Source organism: Onychomys torridus, chromosome 3 (assembly GCF_903995425.1).
Source record: "Onychomys torridus chromosome 3, mOncTor1.1, whole genome shotgun sequence".
Classification (NCBI taxonomy): domain Eukaryota; kingdom Metazoa; phylum Chordata; class Mammalia; order Rodentia; family Cricetidae; genus Onychomys; species Onychomys torridus.
In genome coordinates, this window is record NC_050445.1 from 9570448 (window position 1) to 9589800 (window position 19353).

The 19353-nt window shown below is 43.3% G+C and overlaps 1 protein-coding gene across 1 annotated transcript in view; it reads right to left on the bottom strand.

The window, feature by feature from the left end:
* Positions 1-6797: 6797 nt before the first annotated feature.
* The window catches only part of Skap2 (src kinase associated phosphoprotein 2), a 155694-nt gene continuing 143138 nt past the window's right edge, over positions 6798-19353 (bottom strand). Inside the window, exons 12-13 of the mRNA XM_036182949.1 lie at positions 9347-9447; positions 6798-8906 (exon numbers count right to left, since the gene is read on the bottom strand). Of these exons, the coding sequence (XP_036038842.1) occupies positions 9355-9447 (93 nt within the window). The 3' untranslated portion in view covers positions 6798-8906; positions 9347-9354. The remainder of the gene's footprint in view (positions 8907-9346; positions 9448-19353) is intronic.

The window sequence follows — 19353 nt, forward strand, 5'->3', positions numbered from 1 at the left end:
TTAGGATTCGAAAACCCAGCAGCTCCCATTCCCCCCTTTCTGTTTTATACATATATTTAAAAACTACAAATAACGCAGCAAAATACAGCATTTCCTTTGTAAGGCAAACAACTCCCCCCGTGGCCTTGAAATAGCTTGAAAATAAATCTTGTATGGAATATCTTAATACAGAGCATTTGAAAGACCACTTCTAATGACTCAAGTAGCTTTTAATACCTAGTGTATAAATGGCAACCTGGTTTTGACTAAGAATAAATTTGAGGTGTGTATTGGGGGCATTTCTTGCTTCATCCTTTTCTTAAAAATACAAAGACAAAACAAGAAAGAAAACTCCTGCAGTATTTGCCTCAGATAAAACGCTTCTCAACATGTTTTCAGTGAGAAAAGCCTCGTCTGGGTAGACAGGCTTCCCTCCAGGAGCCTCCAAGCTGACGACTGGACTAAAATTGTGCACTTGAAGAATCTGACATTTCCATCTCTCCATGCCTCCCGTCCACTCACTTCTTTTTCTTTTTTCCTTTGTGCATTTCTATACTAATCCCGAATGCGTTGTTCTGATACAGTTTCTGTGTTTGCGAACGGAGCTAAAAGAAGTGACGGATTTCTCAGTTATGCAGAAGTAGTATGGAATACCGAGGCAGGGGGATCCTATGAACAAAAGTATCTCTACAAAATACATAACATGGAGATAATTTCATAGTGTGAAATGGGTCTAGAAACAGAGGCACAGTTGAGGCAGTTATATCAATATTTAAAATTTAGAAAGTGGCTTAAAATTAAGGTGCGGAGTACATTTCCAGCTTCAGCATATTCCCAATAGAATTAAGTAATAATCAATACAGAGTATTTATTGCTATAAATGACAGCACCAGAGGAAGCAAAAGATGTGTGCTTAGAACACAAACCTTCTCCTGCGATCATTCCGGAAGAGGAAGAGAAGTTCTTCGGGCAGTCTGACCTCTAGTCTCTCACTATATAGTTCATGCCATGGTCCCATGGTTTTACTTTACCAAAGGATCAGTAAGATAGCCAAGAAAATACATGACAATTGGGGACAGCTTCCCAGCCGAAGTCAGCAGAGCTGCAGTAAGAGGACGTTATTTTTAGAAATCAAAAAATACCAGGTAAGAACAGGACCTTTTTTGGGGTTGTTTTTCAGTTGAGGTGACTGGCTAACGCCTTAAGGTAATGAAGGAATCTGATTGCAAAGTGAGATTTTTAAGGAGAAATTTAAAAATTAACTCCATACTACAAAGACATTATCAGTTGTGCACCCAGAATTATGTCTGTGTAACAATACTACAGACTAGAACTGTAAGACTAAAAGAATGGAATCTATGGGGACTCTGCATGATCATAACAAACATAATTAATGATCTTAAATAAACTTGGATGGACTTTGAGATTATACTTTTAAGAAACTCAAGACATGTGAAATGAATTTAAAAAAAAATCAGATCATGAAAGCCATTATTATTTGAAGGAATATGCTCAATTTTTTAGATAATTTAAATTATTTAGTAGTCCTCTGCATTTTTTATTAGCTTTGCCTAAAGTTATAACATTAAAGCATTAAGGGTCCATGTGATGAGGTTCTGGTTGGCCCTTATTTCTAGTTGTAGGCTTTCACAAACTACAAACTAAAGACTGGTGCTCCACTCCCAGGCTGACTGAATCAAATCAAAGCGTCTCGTGCACAGCTATCCACCTGAAGCAAACGTGTGCCTTGGAAACGAACTCACACACAAACACAGCTACACAAGCAGCACAGCTCACCAACAGGCACCAGGCAAAGGGGAGCCGCAGAAACATTCTCCTCGGGCATCTGTTTCAGAACATCCCAAATCGCTCTAATAGATGTAGCCGACCACAAGCAATATGAATGAAGAGACTGGGAAACACATTCACGGCTTTAAGTATCAGAAGTTTATTTAGAAACCTTAGAGACAGAGGTCTCTTGTAGTTTTGAAATCTCCATTCATACAAATGGACTGTTGCTCAGCTTGATTTAAAAACTCAGAGAGGAGAACTCCAGCCTTCCCTCGGACTGACATCAACACTTACAAAGTAGCAAAGCCAAGGCGGTGCTCACTGTTTGCCGCAAGCGCCTTGGCCTGGCCTGGGCCTGCCTGCCTTGCTTTTGGAGTGGAGAAGTTGATGTTTTGCCCAGTTTCATTTCGGTTCTCAGATCTTCCAAGGCAGGAAAAGCCAGGCCTGACACTGTTCTGGATTTCTCAGATCCCTTGAAACATTTTCTCCCTTGAGCTCAATCTCAAACTTTGCCTAAAGTATGAGGAGGAAGGAACAGGGGCCCCTGGCCGTCAGCAGGGAGGGGACTGTGGTTCCGGGGACTCCAGGTCCTGTGAGGCCCTTTGCTCCTCACTGTTAGCAGAGGACTACCCCACCCCAGGAAGAGTGTTTATTCCTAAAAGGGTAACAAGCATTCTCAGCTTCTAGAATTTGGTTTACCACAGATGCGGTGAGTGTGTAAAAGATTATTCACACCTTTTCGCCCCTCACTTCAATTCAGTAGCTACAAGCAGTTCAGAATCTTTATTAGAAAAATATCAAAATCAACCTTCCTGTCTGAGCCAGTATTGAAACCCTTACACGTCCCTCCCCTTCTGTATTAATACACAAGAAAAAAAAAAATTCCCAGTCTGTTTCCCAGACAGCGCTCAAGGGCAGACACACGAAATCAAGAGACGCTTGTCTCTTAGTCACAGGACACGGCCTGTGGCTTCACCTGCTAGGAGCCGCACCAAGGGAAGGCTACTTGGGGCTGGTCTTGCCAGTGTTTCATGCTATCTTTTCTGACTGCGACTCTACTTGGAAAGGCTGTTGAACCCTGTGTTTTCAATGCCCCCTCTTCTGCTATTAGCACTTAAATGTAATTATTCAAAGTGGAACCATTTAATTAGATAGGAAGAGAAATAGCAAGCCTGGAGACGATGATAAAGAATGAATCGGATATGCTGGACAGCCAAAGCAAAACTGCAGGGAAGACAGAGGCCCCCACTCATGACCAGGGTGCCAGGCCTGCAGTTCAGGACTCAGGCAATGGGCTTGACAGTTACGTATGGATTTAGTGGAGAGGACAAAGCGATGATGGTTGTCATGCCTTGTGGGACTCAACTCTGGGAAAGCCGGAAGAGAGGAAGAACGAGGGACAAGGAAAGAACAGAGTGACAGACGTTACAGGCCACAGGCACTGATGTGGGAACTACCTGGGGAGGTAGCTTGCTTTACAACTAGACCTGTTTGGCTATCGGCTGTCACCCGGCTATCAGGACAAGGCAAAGCTATTCCCTCTTCCTTGGAAAGGAGAGCACTGTGGGTGCGAGGCATGAAACTATTTCAAAGAACTCACCAGAAGAAAAATATAGCTATATTTTCAAGCACGAAGGACTTAATTTTACTCCATCCTCAGCTAGATTCCAGAGTGCTACAAGATTGCACACATTTTATAACGTTTATATGGTGACTTCAAGGATGGAACAGTTCATAAGTAATATTTATACTGACCTAAAAAAAATAAATAAACAGCTCTGCCTATTAAAACCTATTCACCCCAAACAAGTACCTGACACAGTCAGCTTTATGACCTCTCTGGGCTTCTGTCAGGGTTCTTGGGCTTGGTGTACCAGAAGCAGAGAATGGGAAAGGCTTATTGGGAAAGAGTCTCACCAGCCAGTCTCTACCCTGCAACCATGGCTGACTCACCTTTGGCTGGCCTGGAGGCTCATGGGAAGAAGGGTCCCCCCATCAAGGTGTGTTAGCTGCTTTAGATTTGCTCTGCTTACCAGTTAGATTGGACCAGGAAAAGAGCTGAATTCAGCGGTCTGGTTGTCCAAACTTAGAGTGTACCTCCAGGTGTGTAAGACGGTGGTCATCATCACCATCAACAAGCAGTTGCCAAGCTCCTGCTGTGTGCACCCTTTGAATCTCTCACGACACTTCTCGGGTCAACTCTGCCGGATTCAGGAGAAGGGGAGCAGGAGTTGGATCGGCCTAGTAAGTTATTTCCTAGGACCTTGAGGGCAAATTTCCTACTCAGGAAAACAGGCAGCAAACAGAACTCGCCACTGAGGCTGTTGTGCGGTTTGAAAAAAGGACACAGCATAACAAACAGTAAAACATCCAATGAAGTTTGTTATTACTGTTAAATTGTTAATGAGCACACTGAACTTGACAGGGAAGGACTGAGCATGGGGCAGAGTGTGGGGAGCAGCTTATTTGTGGGACCCCTGTCCTAGTCTGAGGCATGCGCTTGTAATTGGCAGGCTTTGGTGTCATTAATATCCTCCTCTGAGAGTACCTGTGTGACATTTTTCTCAAACGAGAGGTAAATTGCTGTTCAAGCTTCACGTGGCACCTGCTTTTACTCTAACAGGAGTGATATTTTTATATTACTAAGTTGAGGCCAATAAACAGGAAACAGACAAATGCAGGACTATATTACAATTGTGAGTAATGGATAATAAAAAAAAGAAAACTCTGGAAACCAGTGGAGAGAAACAAAGGGAAACGGCACCCAAGGTCGAGACGTTAAGAACACACTCGAGAGAAGGGCTTTGGGGGAGATGTTGGTCTCCACAGTTTTACCGTATGCACAAATGTTCCATGTGCTCAGCCTCATTCCAAACGTCATAGGTTGAAGCTAAGCAGGGGTATGACCAGGGCTGTCTACAACAGAGGCTCCTTTCATCAAGTTAACATAATCATACGACTTTTGAGAAAACAGAGGGTAGAGGCTTTTTGTTTTGTTTTTCAGGACAAAAATTATAGTTGGACCTGTGAAACTTAACCTCTCAGGATTTTTCCTTTATTGATTCTTTCTGACACAGGATGATGCTCTGTAGCCCAGGCTGGCCTAGAATTTTTGATATGCTTGCCTCTACCACAGGCATGTGCCACATTGGACTCAGAAATCCCTGTCAGATCCATGCAAGGTGACAGACAATCCAAGCTTGCTTCCAGGTTTGAGGTAGGAAGAGGGCCTCTTCTGACACTACCTAAGGGGAATGAAGGCAGTCTGGAGAGAGGACTAGACGTCTGCTAGCTCCTTGGGCCACCTGTGTCTCTCATTTGAAAGTCACACAACTTTGAGCAAATGGCTAGTGTGGTGCCTAGCTCAACTTGGGAATCATCTACACTCTCATTATGCTCAGTCACTGACAAACCGGTGCTCACGTTGACGTGCTTAGGGGACCAGCTGCTAAAGCCTCAGGGAAAAGAACTGCTTGTTTGCTGAAAGAGCATCCTTGGAAAGCAGATGTACCAACTGCAGGAAGGTCGTGTGTGTTTGCTTTTGTTTTTTCTCGCTGGGTACAGAGGTCAAATCCCCCACCTTCTGAAATCTAAGGTCCTAACCTACTGTATGGAATCAAACCAGTTCACAGGTATTTATTGGAAGCACAGCATAAGTATGCCCTGCACCATGCTGCAGCACACCTCATGGTTGTTTCTCAGCAACAGGAGTAGATCGACTAGTAAAAACAAGGGAGAGCCCCTTAAATACAGCATGAATGGCATGGCATTTCAGGTGACTGTCATCACACCACTTGGTAAGTATTTACCTCATCTCAGGAAAGTCTGACATCAGAGGGGTTCTGACCCATATCCTGGCAGTGGGTTCCTGGTAACATGAGCTTTCCCAGCTAGTGGACAAGTTGCCATGTGTTTGAATACAGGTTAAAATGTAAGAGAAAAACAAGACATGATTTGTTTTTCTGTATTTTAAATACTCAAGATTCTAGTGACAGACTAAGGCATGTCTGACAAGCGACTTTAAATGTACATATATACCCATCTATCCTCTGTGTACAGCTGGGCTTCCCAAGGCTTGGTCATGTCTTGTCTCATTATTCCTTCTTTGCCATGTGGTCTGCTTGCTGGCATTCTTGGATATGCTGAACTCAAGAGAAGTCATTTGGCTGGCCTGAACTTAAACCAGCAGCTGTCTTTTGGCCTGGGGTCTGGAGGTGCTGTGCCTGACCCACACTCTCATAATTCGTCCTCAGCACACGGGTCAAGGGCAAGCTTTTCAAGTACACGTAGATTTAAGTCAGGTTCTGTGCAGTGACTGAACTCTGAATCAGAATCTCTAATGTCACAGAGTTCTAATCATGACCCTAGATGGTGTGAGAGTCAGTGGGATGAAAATCAGGAGAGAAATGGTAATGGAGCCCTGCTACAGACACTTCAGCAACCACTGAAAGGGAGCTGTGCTGTTAGGAAGGGTTAGATCCAAAGTGTTCATGCACTGACAGAAAGTAAAAAGACCCACATGTATCTATTTTACCTACAGATGGCTGAAAAGTGATTTTCCCCTATGATCCCATATACTGTGTGTAATTATCTGTAATTAAGTTATGATTAAAATAATCAGTTTAAAACCAAGTATTCAGAACAACTGCTGGACCGGCCAACACTATTTTCATAAAAAAAACCAACAAAACAAAACCCAAAAAACCATGCTGTATGCCACAAAGTGGTGAAAGCAGAATGGAGTGAGCTGTGGTTAAGCGTAAACCCTATAGCAATGAAAGTCATTTGTATGATGCTTACTTCTTTGAATAAATTCAGATGACAGCCCTATTTCATTTCTTCATTCAGTGTGGAGGCCAGATGGCATTAGAATCATTTACTTCACCTTGTTGTGCTTAATTACTACAATCAACACACTATTTTCCAAATTAATCATAACAAAGTAATTTCATTAGTAACACAGCAGGCTGTTGAATTATTAGCATCATAACAGTTTGCAAACAATTAAACTTTATTTGAACCTTAAAAATTTGCAGAGTGGAACATTATTGTAAGATCTAATGGTAACAGAGTACAAATTCAGTACAGAGCAGGCGATCAAGCAAAATGCTATATAAAATATGACTTACAATCACCTTTCAAAAAATTAGCTCTCTAACTGTTCATAGAAAAACAAATAAAAGCTAAGCAAACATAATGAGATCATAACGATTAGCATCTTTTCTAACAAGCTGCGTTGTTTAAATTCACATTAATGATGTTATTATGATCTTGAAGAGAATGTGATGTACTGTCAGGGGTGGAGAGAAACTTCCTCACAGCACAAAACGAGTTCATCAACTGAACAGAAAGCACCCCATGAATCGCAAGAGACAGCAATTTTTCTCATCTCTCCCAGTTTTAAAGGCTTTTGGTTCCAACCTTCTATCTGCCATGTATATTCAAGTTAAAAAAGAACAAAGGCCAGAGGCAGACTGGACAGAAGCAGCACCATGCTTCTGTACTGGAAATGCTGGCCATCAGTTGGCAAAGGACTCCCTCTCCTGGATTAACTGGAAAAGGAGGCAGAAATCCAAGGGCTTCTCAGTCGGCCCGAGTGGGGGAGGGGTGCCCCAGTGATTCCATGTGCAAACGACAAGCTGCTGCCATCTGCTGGCCACTTCAGTTAAAGGCACACAACCTGTACCCTCAGGCTAGGCTTTGCTTTTCAACCCTCACTGGCTCTGAAAGCCACTCCACTGAGTTCATTTCTACCTGCCTAACTTCTGCCAAGATGATTTGAACCCGTTTAAACGACAGTCTCACAGGAAAAGGGTAATTTTACAAACGTAATTTCTGAAAATTTGGACTATGTTATTCACAACCCCTAAAGTTAAGATTTTTTTCTTTTACTTTTGAAACTGAGTGATCACAACATTTATACTATAACAGTAAAATAAACACTCTTTACTAAACCTTGTAAATATAGTTGTACATAAATAGTGGAGATTTAAAAATAGTATCAGCTCATTTGCATTTCTATCTGAACAGTTCAGCAAAAGATGGGGCCTGCTAAAGAACGATTCAATAGTAGATTACATCTACGGCAAAATATCCAGTCACTATCCAGAGGAAGGCTCTAGTAGCATCTCCAGAGACAGTTAAAATACCATGATCTCAGCTCTGCATGAAAGGGGACGGGCAGGACTCTGCAAACCTCCCCTTCCAGTGACTGCTGGCCCTTCCAGTGACTGCTGGCCCTTCCAGTGACTGCTGGCAACTGCTGCCGTTCTGAGGGCGTCTCCTCTGTTTGGTCTGGAGAAGCACACTGAGGCTCGGTCAGGACTATCAACGGTGGGATTGACCAGTGCAGCAATGTGGCAGTAAGCTAAGAGTGTGCCTGGCATGCCTTTATATTTGACAGCACACTCAAGTTGTTTAGACCATAGTATTAGTGGTAAGATGGGCTTTCTTCTGAATCTTTGATCTTCTTAAATTGAAGTAAAACTATAGTGGAAAACATTGGCAAGCTCATCACCAATTAAGACACTGAAGCACTTTGCACAAACCCTGCTCTGGCTTACACTTGTGGACAGAGACAGCAGCATATTGCCACTTTCCCTCTACCTGTAATGCTATCGCCTTTCCCTCTTTCTTACTTAACGGAAGGTAAATGGGACAATTTGCAAAACTTTTCTTCCCCATGAAGACATACTACTCTATGAAAAAAAAATCCTAAATTAAGCCATCCACACAGCTGTAAAGAAGTCTTTAGTATCAACTCAAAACTTACGAAGTCTCTGAAATTATATGCAACACTCTGAAAATAACTGATGGCTAATAACTAAGAAATAGCAACCCTCACTGGCAGCTCGGGGAGTCGAATACAATCACTAGGAATTTTCCCACGGACCAAATGGGCAAAGTGACACCAATTATTATTTGAAAAATAGCAACAGGTCTTATCTCTACTGCTTGTATCTAACTTAATCGATTACTGCTGGCTTCATCTGACATCTAGAGTGTTTTGGTGAGTGACTATACAGAAGAGCTTCGAGACAGGGATAAACAGGCAAACGAGGCAGCACTGGGCCATTCAGGCTTGCGGGGGTGGGGTTTCCAAATCCAGAGCACTTGCAGACACCCAGAGGACTTCCCTGTAGGCACAAAGGGAAAGTTGCATTTTTATTTTATTTTTTCCTTCAATAGAAATGTTGATTCATTTTTCCTACTTAGAAAAAAATAACATTTTTAGCCAAACAAAAATGGATGTTTGTTCAACATTTCTCAATTCATTTGCTCAGAAAGGCCATAAAAGTGGCATTTCACTAGAGAGGAAGAGGTTTGAGAATACAGCCGGTTATTATCAAAGGAATGTTTCCCTAAATAATCTGTTCACTCCCAAAGTAAATTCTCTAAAGTTATTTTTAAAAATTAAAGATGAAGCAAAACAAAATAAAACAAAAACAAAAACAGATTTGGGGCATCATACTTAGGTTACCAGAAAACTACCAAGACTTGAAAAGGCAAAGCCTCAAAAGAAAGAGACCAAGAGAACACAGAGCTATTACCGAATATTGGATTAAAATGTACTTACCCGGACTCTCAAATATCATACATCTCCATTACGTAGGCTTTAGGCACCAAGCCAATGGCTCCCTTCATCTCTCCTACCCACCAGCCATATCTATTGTATTCCTAATTGAAAACAATATGCAGTAGTAACCTTTAGGTTGGTGTAAGCACAATGGTGTTTATATGCAACTTCTTAGAAATGTTTCTTTTTATAAAGTCACAAGTGCTGGAGCTGCAAATGGAAACATTTTCATCTTTTTTATTTCTGGACAAACAAAATAAAACAAAACCAAAAATAAACAAACACCCCCCACCAAAACACACACACACACACACACACACACCAGCCATGCTATTGGCAAGTATTTAAATTACTGCACAACGCAATCTTGTTCATCATTCTGGCAGAATAAAGGACTCGGAGACCAGAGCAGCAGGAGCTAGCCCCCCCCCCCCCCAGGTCTCTCCACGCAGTGCAGACCTGGGTACCGGCTCCGAGCTGTAAGGCTAAAGCCAGGAGCTGGAGGAGCTACAGAACCTTCAAGAAGCTTCTTATCTGTCTATCAAGGCTGAAATCACTCCGGGAGGGGTTCTGAGGGGGCATGACAACAAACTCACAATTCCTAATGAAACTTAGATGGTTTAGAATTCAGAGATACACCCCTTCTTAAGAAAATCTAATACATTTTAAGCTGATAAAGTAGAGAATAAGAAAAACACTAAAATTAAAAGTTCACAAATACCAATACAAAATAATTCACAAGTGGACTTCTTGAAAATAATATCCCAAAGCTTTTACTGTTTCTCTTGATTCTGGACTGCCTAATAAGCCTGGGAGGAACATAAAGGTAATGTTAGGTTTGCTTGCAGAATGGGAAAAACAATAGGAAACCAAAGTCTCTCTAGTTTGAAAAACAAAATATTAATCTGTGAACAGAGTGACTGATGAGGTGTTCTGCACTTTACAATGTGAGATAAACCAACCTCACCCTCCTCTTCTCTTCTTTATTCTCCACTGACAGACACACCATTGCTTTAGGCATTGTGAACCCTCCTTAACTGGCCTATGTCTGCCAGATTGACTAATGTATTTTTATCTCAAACTTATTTATGTTTAGTGAGATACAAACAGTAAAATGAATTACAAGTTTCAAGAATAATATCTTCCAAAAGCAATACTCTGCATAAGCATTAAGGCCCAAATTTAATTTTTCATATAAGATAAATTTTTAAAATCAATCCCCAAAGTAATTCAATAGGTTCTGATTTTCCAACATCTGAGTCATAGATAAATGTGCATATGCACATTGAGTTATATGTGAAGAGGGAGGGTTGATAGGCATGCAGGCTTAACATTCATATTGATTTGTATGCTATTGACCATCACAAGGAAAATTATGCTATTTTTCAATACAAATGTAGCAACATTAGCATGTATGTATTGACAGTCTACCTATAAATTAAAGGATAAAATCTATGGGTCCTTTTAAAGTGGTGGGCAACAGCAGAATTAGGCTTACTGGAGAACAAAGGGGAAGAAAGGGGCAAAAAGGCTAGCCCTGGATTTCTTGTTCTAGTAATAAGGATACAGCACTGACTCTGGAGGCAGTGGACCAAAGGTGTTAAGTTTGAAAGTTCGCTAACAGTGTGATTTTAGTGGACAAAACTGTCCAAGCAGTGAGAACACTGAGTCCAGAACTCAACGATGATGTGGATAATCTATACAAGGCACATTTATCAAAAGGAAATATCAACTTCCTGAAAGCTAGACTAGCAATCACTGTACCCTAGTAGGCACCTAATAAAACCACCCTTATTCAGTTTTTAAGGCAATGAATACAATTGGAACCTAATGCTTAACAAAACAAACACATGTAAGCGTCTATAGATCAAAGGGCTACATTGTAAGATATCGAAAGGGACTAGCGGTAAGTCTGAGCATGAAAGCTCTTACCCAATACCAGCCTTCGGTTGTTTTCAAACTGCTTGCATCAGAAGAGCAAAGGGTCTAGCTTGCCAATAGGAGGCACAGAAGGTAACCAGTGGGAGGGCAGACTCAAAATACAGGGCAGAAAGTTCATAGAACTTTATGATAGTCTCCTTTGGTTACAAGCTGTACTGTCATCTAAGGACCTATCATCATCACGCCTGAGAAGAGCAGAAACCCTCAAATTAAGATCTCATCGACCAAGGGCAGACAAGAGACGAGTGAGAAAGTCTACTGCTATCTATATGAGAGCAATGGGGTAATTAACTAGAAAGCACAGTAGCAGAACAGAGAGGGGCTTCCTCCGCTGAAAACTGATCCCTTACATGTAACAGTCCAGGGACCAAGAAAAGTGTTACGTTACAGTAATCCTAAAAGCTTCACTTCATTTAAAATAACCAAAACATTTATGAAATACACACTTCATGAAAATGCTGTAAAATATCAGATCTCACTCAGAAAATGGTAACAATAAAAAACCAGAATATTACTTTATATTTATAAATAATTTCATATAATACTCCTGTGTGAAATAAGAGAAGAGATAAAATAGAGGAACAAAAATCTAGGAGGCAGATTTATGGCTGTGCACTGCAGCTACAGAGTAGGTCACAAGCCTGCTCATCCCCACCACCCTCCACACGAGCCCCGAGCAACAGGAATCCCAATTAAACCATCTGCAGCCCATAAACTGGGATGAAAATGTGCCTGGGACTATAACAGTTTTCTAAACCCCAGCCTCAAGACTCAACACCATGCAATGTTTCCTTCCAAAGAAGGAAGTCAGCCTCTTTGACCCAAACATATGTGATTACGAATGATAGATCAGTTAATGGTGGAAAACAATGCCATCAATAAATACCATGTTGTCTTAAAATCCACATGCTAGCATTGATCCAAAAAGTCACAGGTAGATCATTTAAAAGACACCTCTCAAACATTATTAATAAAGGAAAAAGAAGAAAAGAGAAGGGGGAGGGGAGAGGGAAAGAGAGGACGCCCACCCCAAACTGCCACCTGAGTCTTGACAGGCTAGGAAACATCGCGTCACCTGACTGCACTCAAGATCTCAGGTACGAGGTCTGCCATCTGGTATCCTTCACTCTCTTCGGCTCTTGCCATCAACTGAAATGCTAACATACGCAAGTGACTGTACCTCAGGAGGACTGATAAAATAATGAAGAGTCCTTTAATCTACAGGAAACCATTTTAGTCAATTTATAAGAAATATTGCATCCCTTTGTAGGACATGTAATTATTTTCTATTAATCATGTGCTATAAAGCTACATTATGCGGTTATTCTGTTATCACTAGGAAGAGGCCTGCAGTCAGCTTCTGACAATGTTAGGTAATTACTAACACAAAGCTGCTTTCTGCTCCTGCAGTAATGCTATCAAGATCCAGAGGTGTAGTGATGCTTACTGTATAAAAATAGCACTCAAAAGGAATTCGCTATCAGCAAAATAGATGGCTTCCAGGCAAAATGTAATGTGGCAGTCAGAGGCAAAAAAACAAAGTCAAATTCCCCCAATAACAGGAAATAACAGTGAGATGGCAATGAAGGCTCGCAGTCTGACCCCCCCCCCCCCCCCCCCCGTCACGACTGTCCAACTATAAAGTCATCTCCTCTGTTTATAGTCAGTATTTACTGGGTGATAAATTAACGAGACTGTGCAGCAAGGTTGGGGAAAAGGCCAGACTTTGATGAAGAGAAACAGACTTTGTCTAACACCACAGTGAACACACACTCACACCTGTCTACTGACTCAGTCTTCCCTCTCTTCTGGTGCATTATTTTATACTTATAAGATTCCTAAATTCACTTCAATCCTTTTCGGTGCCAGACCCTCCTTTCTTGAGTATGTTAATCCACAAATGCTGTTTCATAGAAACCTGAAGCTCCGCCAGAGTCTGGGACAGGCCAGCCTCTCAGTCACTTACTGATATGTCTGAAGGCAACAGGTGCTTCAAATGCTGGGCAGCCGCTGTGTCCTTTGTCAAAGTGACTTCATCCACAAAATATTAAGCATGGTGACTTTAAGAATCAATGGGTTTAACCTTTATTTTCCACATATTCACTATGGTAATTATTCCTAATAGTAGCAATGTGAAAACAAAGTTAATGTTTTAAATATATCAAGTCTTTTTTCAAGATTTATCTTTGTGTGCGTGTGCGTGCATGTGTTTAGGAACTTGCATAAATCCTTTTTCTCATCATGCCGATGGTTTCCTTAGCAACACAGGGCCTTGGCACCCATGATGCTCTACTGTCCCCTCCTAACCTCCTCCCATGGTTGTCCATGATACCCGAATCCCACCACTGGGAGATGTTTTTCCCAAAGCTCTGCTGAGTTCACAATGGCTGTGGAATCCAGTTCCCTGGTTTATCATTTACTGCTCAGACGTGACTGAGTTCCTCTGATTCACAGAATTCTTTTTGCATCGTTCACTCCATTAACAGCAGGAGAAACATGGGCGAGTAAGAAAGCATACAGTAAGAATTTAATTCTCCTAGCAAATTTCAGTTTACATCTCAGAGGCCCGACATACTGACTTTAAGTTTTTACAGTCAACAGCTACAATACTGTGAGGTAAACATGGCCATTCTGCCCAATGCTTCACAGACATGTTGAACAGGAAGAGACGACTGCTCCTGGGTTACCCCCCCCCCCCCAGCTGTCTCTGCTCAGGGCAGGCCTTCACCTCCTCACTGTGAAAGCCACACTCTCACCTCTGCCCTTCCAATCATCCAACAAACTGTCTGCCTCTGTTCACTCTGCTGCTCCAGAACTGCCACCACCTCCTCAGGACAGGAACTACAAAGTCCTTGGTGTGGCCTGCTCCTTCTGTAGCACCATTTCCAATCACTTCTGCATCAGCTTGGTCCCCACCGCTACCACATGCAAGCCTGCCTGTGTTCCCAGGGAGTCCCTTCCCTCAGCCAATTCCTGTCCAGTGCCCAAGACCCAACTCAGTCATTCAGCTGTCGGGATTTTTGTGCTCAATTATCGGACACATACTAACACCTGTTACTTCAAGTGGAGCTTTTATTCCTCAGTGGATTGCACACACCTCAGTTTTATTCCTTCAAATAACAAAGGACAAACTTGCTGAGGTCAGTGAAGACCTTGCTCTCTTCTCTATGCCCCATGACACTGGAATGTAATAGATGCTCACTAAGTTAGACACTGGATAATAGCCCAGACCCATGTTCACATTGTATGGTGCACCATGTGTCTAATTTTTAAAAGAAATTTAATTTCTAATAGGAGTACATGTTTCTTCATATATATTTATCTACAAATCATTTCCAAACATCTGTTCTGATCCATGCACAGGGAGCTTCTGTAATCTGAAGCATGAGGCTCCTGCCTGCCTTGCGGCAGGCTGCTGGCTAGTGTTTTCCAGAACACCCAATGCGATGCTGTCTGAAGAGATTCCATGCAATCTTCAGAGAGAAAGGTCTCTGTCTCCTCTGGAACCAGGACTCCTAATCCATTTCTCTGAGGAAGTAGACTGAGTTGAACTAGGCACTGACAAGGTCAGGGCAGAAACCGCTCAGGGGCAGTGGACACCTGGGGAGGCGTCTGGCGGGTCAGCAGCTCCTCCCCATCTTGAGCTGTCTTGTCTTCCCTGCTTGCTGTAAAAGAAGCAGGTAGCTCTGGGCAATCTCCAAGCTCCTTTTTCTACTTCTGTTTCTCACTGGAACTACAATAGTCCAACTTCATACAGATCAGCAAGACTAATTATTATATACTTGGGTTCTTGCAGAGTGCCTTTAATGAAATCTTTAGTTATATTTTTATAAATTATTGTTATTGTTGAGGTCATTACCTGCCCTGGCCTTTTTTCTTTTCCCTTCCTCCCTTCCTCCCTCCCTCTCTCCCTCTCTCCCTCTCTCCCTTCCTTCTTCCTATTTTTTTTTTTTTGTAGTTGTTGAGACTCAATCTTATCCATGCAGAGTCTAGAGATTCCTGTGAGAATGTAGCTTTTCAAAGCAGCCAATCCTGGACAAAGTCAAGGCTCTCTTTTTTGACTGAAAGGAATTTCAGCTCCCTAGCTCTTCTGTTTGGGGTTTGGTTGCCAGGCAGCTCAGGCTCAAGGTACAAGTTCCACTGCAGAAACCCATCATCTTTGAAAACCTCCACAGATGTAGCTCTTCTTATCCTTGTCTTTATTTGGTTTTCCCCAATTATGTTGAGCCTTAATTTCTTCACTTGTATGCAGGGGTCCACAAATGTTTCCTAGTGAGATGTGAGCTTGCTTTACCCAGCAGGGCTGAATTAAGGCACGGATTACCAGGTGATTAGAAGAGTCTGCACTTGGCTATGCTAGGGGGAGGTTTTTTGCCCCGCTGCTTGGCATTCCTATAAAAGGCCCTTTTGAGGAGACAGAAGGGGCCTGTGGATATTGATCCAGGTCCTCCCAAAGTTATCCTGTGTTTCTGACTGTCTCTTCTCCACACTATCTTTCTATCTAAATATTTCTTATCCCTCTCTCCTCAAGAGTACCCTAGGGAAAAATTGGGGAAATGTAGGAGCTAGCCTCCCATACTTGTAAAGGCTTGTACTAATGCTCCCCTAACTTTGTGAGTCCATCAGTTTCTTAAGAAGTCAGAGTCTTTCCTATTTTTAGCTATAACCTAGTAAATGCATTTTAAACACCACCATCGTATTAGATATTAGCTAAATACGAAAATACTTTAATACAGGGTGTTGACATCAGGAAGTTCAGAATGAAGGCAAGAGAAGGGAGAGGGAGGGGAACAGGAAATGGGAGCAGGGAGGAGGCAGGGGAGAGGGGAGAGGGGTGGGGAGAGAAGCTGGTAATCCTAACAGGCTATGGAGTGTGAGAGAGAACTCATAGAGAAGCACATAATTCTACAGTGAGGTTTTGCAATTTTATGTAGAAGAAACAGGTGGGTGGAGACTCCAAATGGAATAAAAAGAGTAACACAGGGCCTGTGTGAAGAGATTAAAAGAAAAATCGTCTGTTTTTCAGGGAAGAGCGGGTGTGGCTAACACCCAAGGCATAGGAGGCCAACAGCAATGGCTGGCCGCATAAGATGAGGGAAGCTGGCCTGGAAAGGTGTCCTTCTGCCTGCCTATCGGGGTGCAGAGTTTAGGTCTAAAAGACACAAATAAGCAAACACTCAGATACTTGTTGAATGAGCACAGTGAGGTTCTAGTTTGAGTTCCAGTTTCCCAAGCCCTTTCTCAACCACTCCAGTGCGTGCTCACTCCCCTGCCTTCCCCTGCACACCGCAGCCCACAGGAGTGCTTTATTAGCACACTCTCTTCTCAGACTGGCTGCTCTGCCACCCAGCTCAGGACCCTGGAAGGGAAGCCACTCAAGACATCCCTGGATTCGGCCCGGCCCGGAAGAGTACTCTGCACAGGAAGTGTCAACAAATAGCTGATGAGGGAAAAAAAAAAAAAAAAAAGGATAACTTCAGCCGTCTGTGTTGTTTAGAAGGGGGATGGGTGCTTGTAATTAACCTTCCAATATCAAAGGTCAAAAAGGCCCCTCTGCCTGAGGTCCACATAGTGCCAGTATTAGAAAAGGAAAGGATTTAGGGTGGAATCAGTGTTGATTCCTGGAGAAAGCACTAGTTAGCCATGTCCATGGGTAGTTGTTATATAAAAAGCCTTCCTAGCATTGGCTTCCTAATCTGTAAGACTGACCCACAGATTCACTCCACGAGCACCCCGCAAACTGGCGGCTCCAGGTGCCTAGAACACTGCACTGAGTGTGTTCACTTGCCATTGCTTTCTTCTCCCTCTCCGGGAATTATGGAAGCGAAGCACCAGGAGCACAGCAGTCGAAACTGAGCACTGGATAGTCTCTGCCCGCTTCTCCAGCTCACCACAGCCAAGAGTCACCTGGGAAGAAGAAACCTTGGGAAAGGACTCCCCCCACCCACCCCCATTCGGCCTTCAAGCATGTCTGCGAGACTTGACTTTGAGTCTGGGCTGCTTAGAAAGGGAGCTGAGCATGAACCAGGGAGCGAGCCATCCAGCAGCTCTTCTCTACCCAAACTTTCCTAGATGATGGATCCAGAAATGTAAACTGAAAGAAAGCCTTTTCTCCTCAAGATGTTTTTTGATCAGAGTGCTTTAATGACATAACAAAAAAGTAAACAAAAGAGAATCAGATCTTGGGGGGAAAAAGCAAGTATTAGAAGATGGGAATTTTTTCTAGTTGTTTCGCTTTGTTTTTTACAGCTAACAATTCAACTATGAACATGTGTCACTTGTTACTTTATTTACACCTACTCTCTCGAGCTTTTGAAAAGGTATTTAAGTGCTGTGCATGTGGGGGTATAGTCACGTGTGCAGGGGTCTACTGGGTCTACTGGAGCTGGAATTACAGGCTATTGTGAGCCACTTGGAGCTGGGAACCACTCAGGTTCTGCAAGAGCAGTACATGTTCTTAATCTCTTAATGGCTGAGTCCCAGGGCCTCTTAACCAACAATCTGCCTCTACTCTCTCCCACCTAATAACCACTCCGGAGTTCCCAGTTACAGAGGTGAGAGAGACATCACACTGAGTAAAGGAAACATACAATGGCATGCCCTGTGCCGGTGAGTTCGGTGAGTTCTTGAGTTTTGAGGTAGAAGTTGGGGGAAAAGGATATAGGAGATCACAGACTGTTCAACATAAAACACAACAACAACAAAACACAATGTGATGCTTTCCTTTTGTGGCTCTGTTTTGCTTCTGGTAAACTTGGTTATTCAATGCAGAATTAAACTCCTGTAGACGCTGCCCCTTGGCTACTTTCCAAGGCAGCCCCTCCGGTGGTACAGTGGGTCACAGGAACCTTTGACACTGTCTTCTTGCTCACCCTCTTTCAAGTCCCTGCAAGTGCTGGGCCACTAGTAGGCCTCCACAGCAGCCTCCCCTTTGACCCATCAGCCCTGGTCCAGAAGGGAAGGCTGCCTCCATTCTGTGGAGGAGGAAACGGGGGAGATACTGTTCACAGGAGCAGGAGCAGTTCTGAGAATGGGACTGGAGCATGTCAACTGCGCTTCCACAGCTGGAGAGATGGCCATGGAGGAGGAGGGCTACATGATGCTTTGAGTCCCAGGGGAGGAGGGGGAGGAGGAGGAGCAGGAGGAGGAGGAGGAGGAGGAGGAGGAGGAGGGCTACATGATGCTTTGAGCCTCAGGGGAAGGAGGAGGAGAGAGAGGGGGAGAAGGGGAGGATGGGGAGGAGGAGGAGGAGGGGGAGGAGGAGGAGGAGGGCTACATGATGCTTTGAGCCTCAGGGGGAGGAGGAGGAGAGAGAGGGGGAGGAGGGGGAGGATGGGGAGGAGGAGGAGGAGGAGGGCTACATGATGCTTTGAGGCCCAGGGGGAGGAGGAGGAGAGAGAGGGGGGGGGGGAGGAGGAGGAGGAGGAGGAGAGAGAGGGGGAGGAGGAGGGGGAGGAGGAGGAGGAGGAGGAGGGGGAGGGGGAGGAGGGGGAGGAGGAAGAGGGCTTACATGATGCTTTGAGACCCAGCACTCACAGGCAGCACAGAAACAAAACACTGTCAGGTCCAAACAAACACACTGCAAGAAAAAACACTCCTCCTTCTCAAAAGGCCACAGAATCTCATGACACTCGGGGACCAGAGCAGTGTCAGCCACGGCTGTCCCCATGATCTGTTCTGGTCACTCTTCAGTGGCTAGCCATGCTATCTGTGGTACCCTGGGCCATATGATCACAAAGGAAAAACTGGAATAACTAGATATTAAAACAAAACAAAACAAAAAATCCCAACTTTGCCTTTCTCCTGCCAGTGAGACTTGATTCATTTGTTTTTTAGGTTTGAAGCCCTAAAAGCCATGCTAAGTAAATCTTCGTAGTCTAACGAGAAGTAAATGTTCAATGACAGTCACAATTTACCAACCACTGGGAAATACCAACCAAACACACATGAAGTACTGCTTACAACTCAAACCAACACAACCTCAAGTGCATTTTAGTGTACATTCATAGCTACCGTTTTATCTACATTTCCTTTCTTATAAAATACTTTTATAGGTTGCAAAGCTA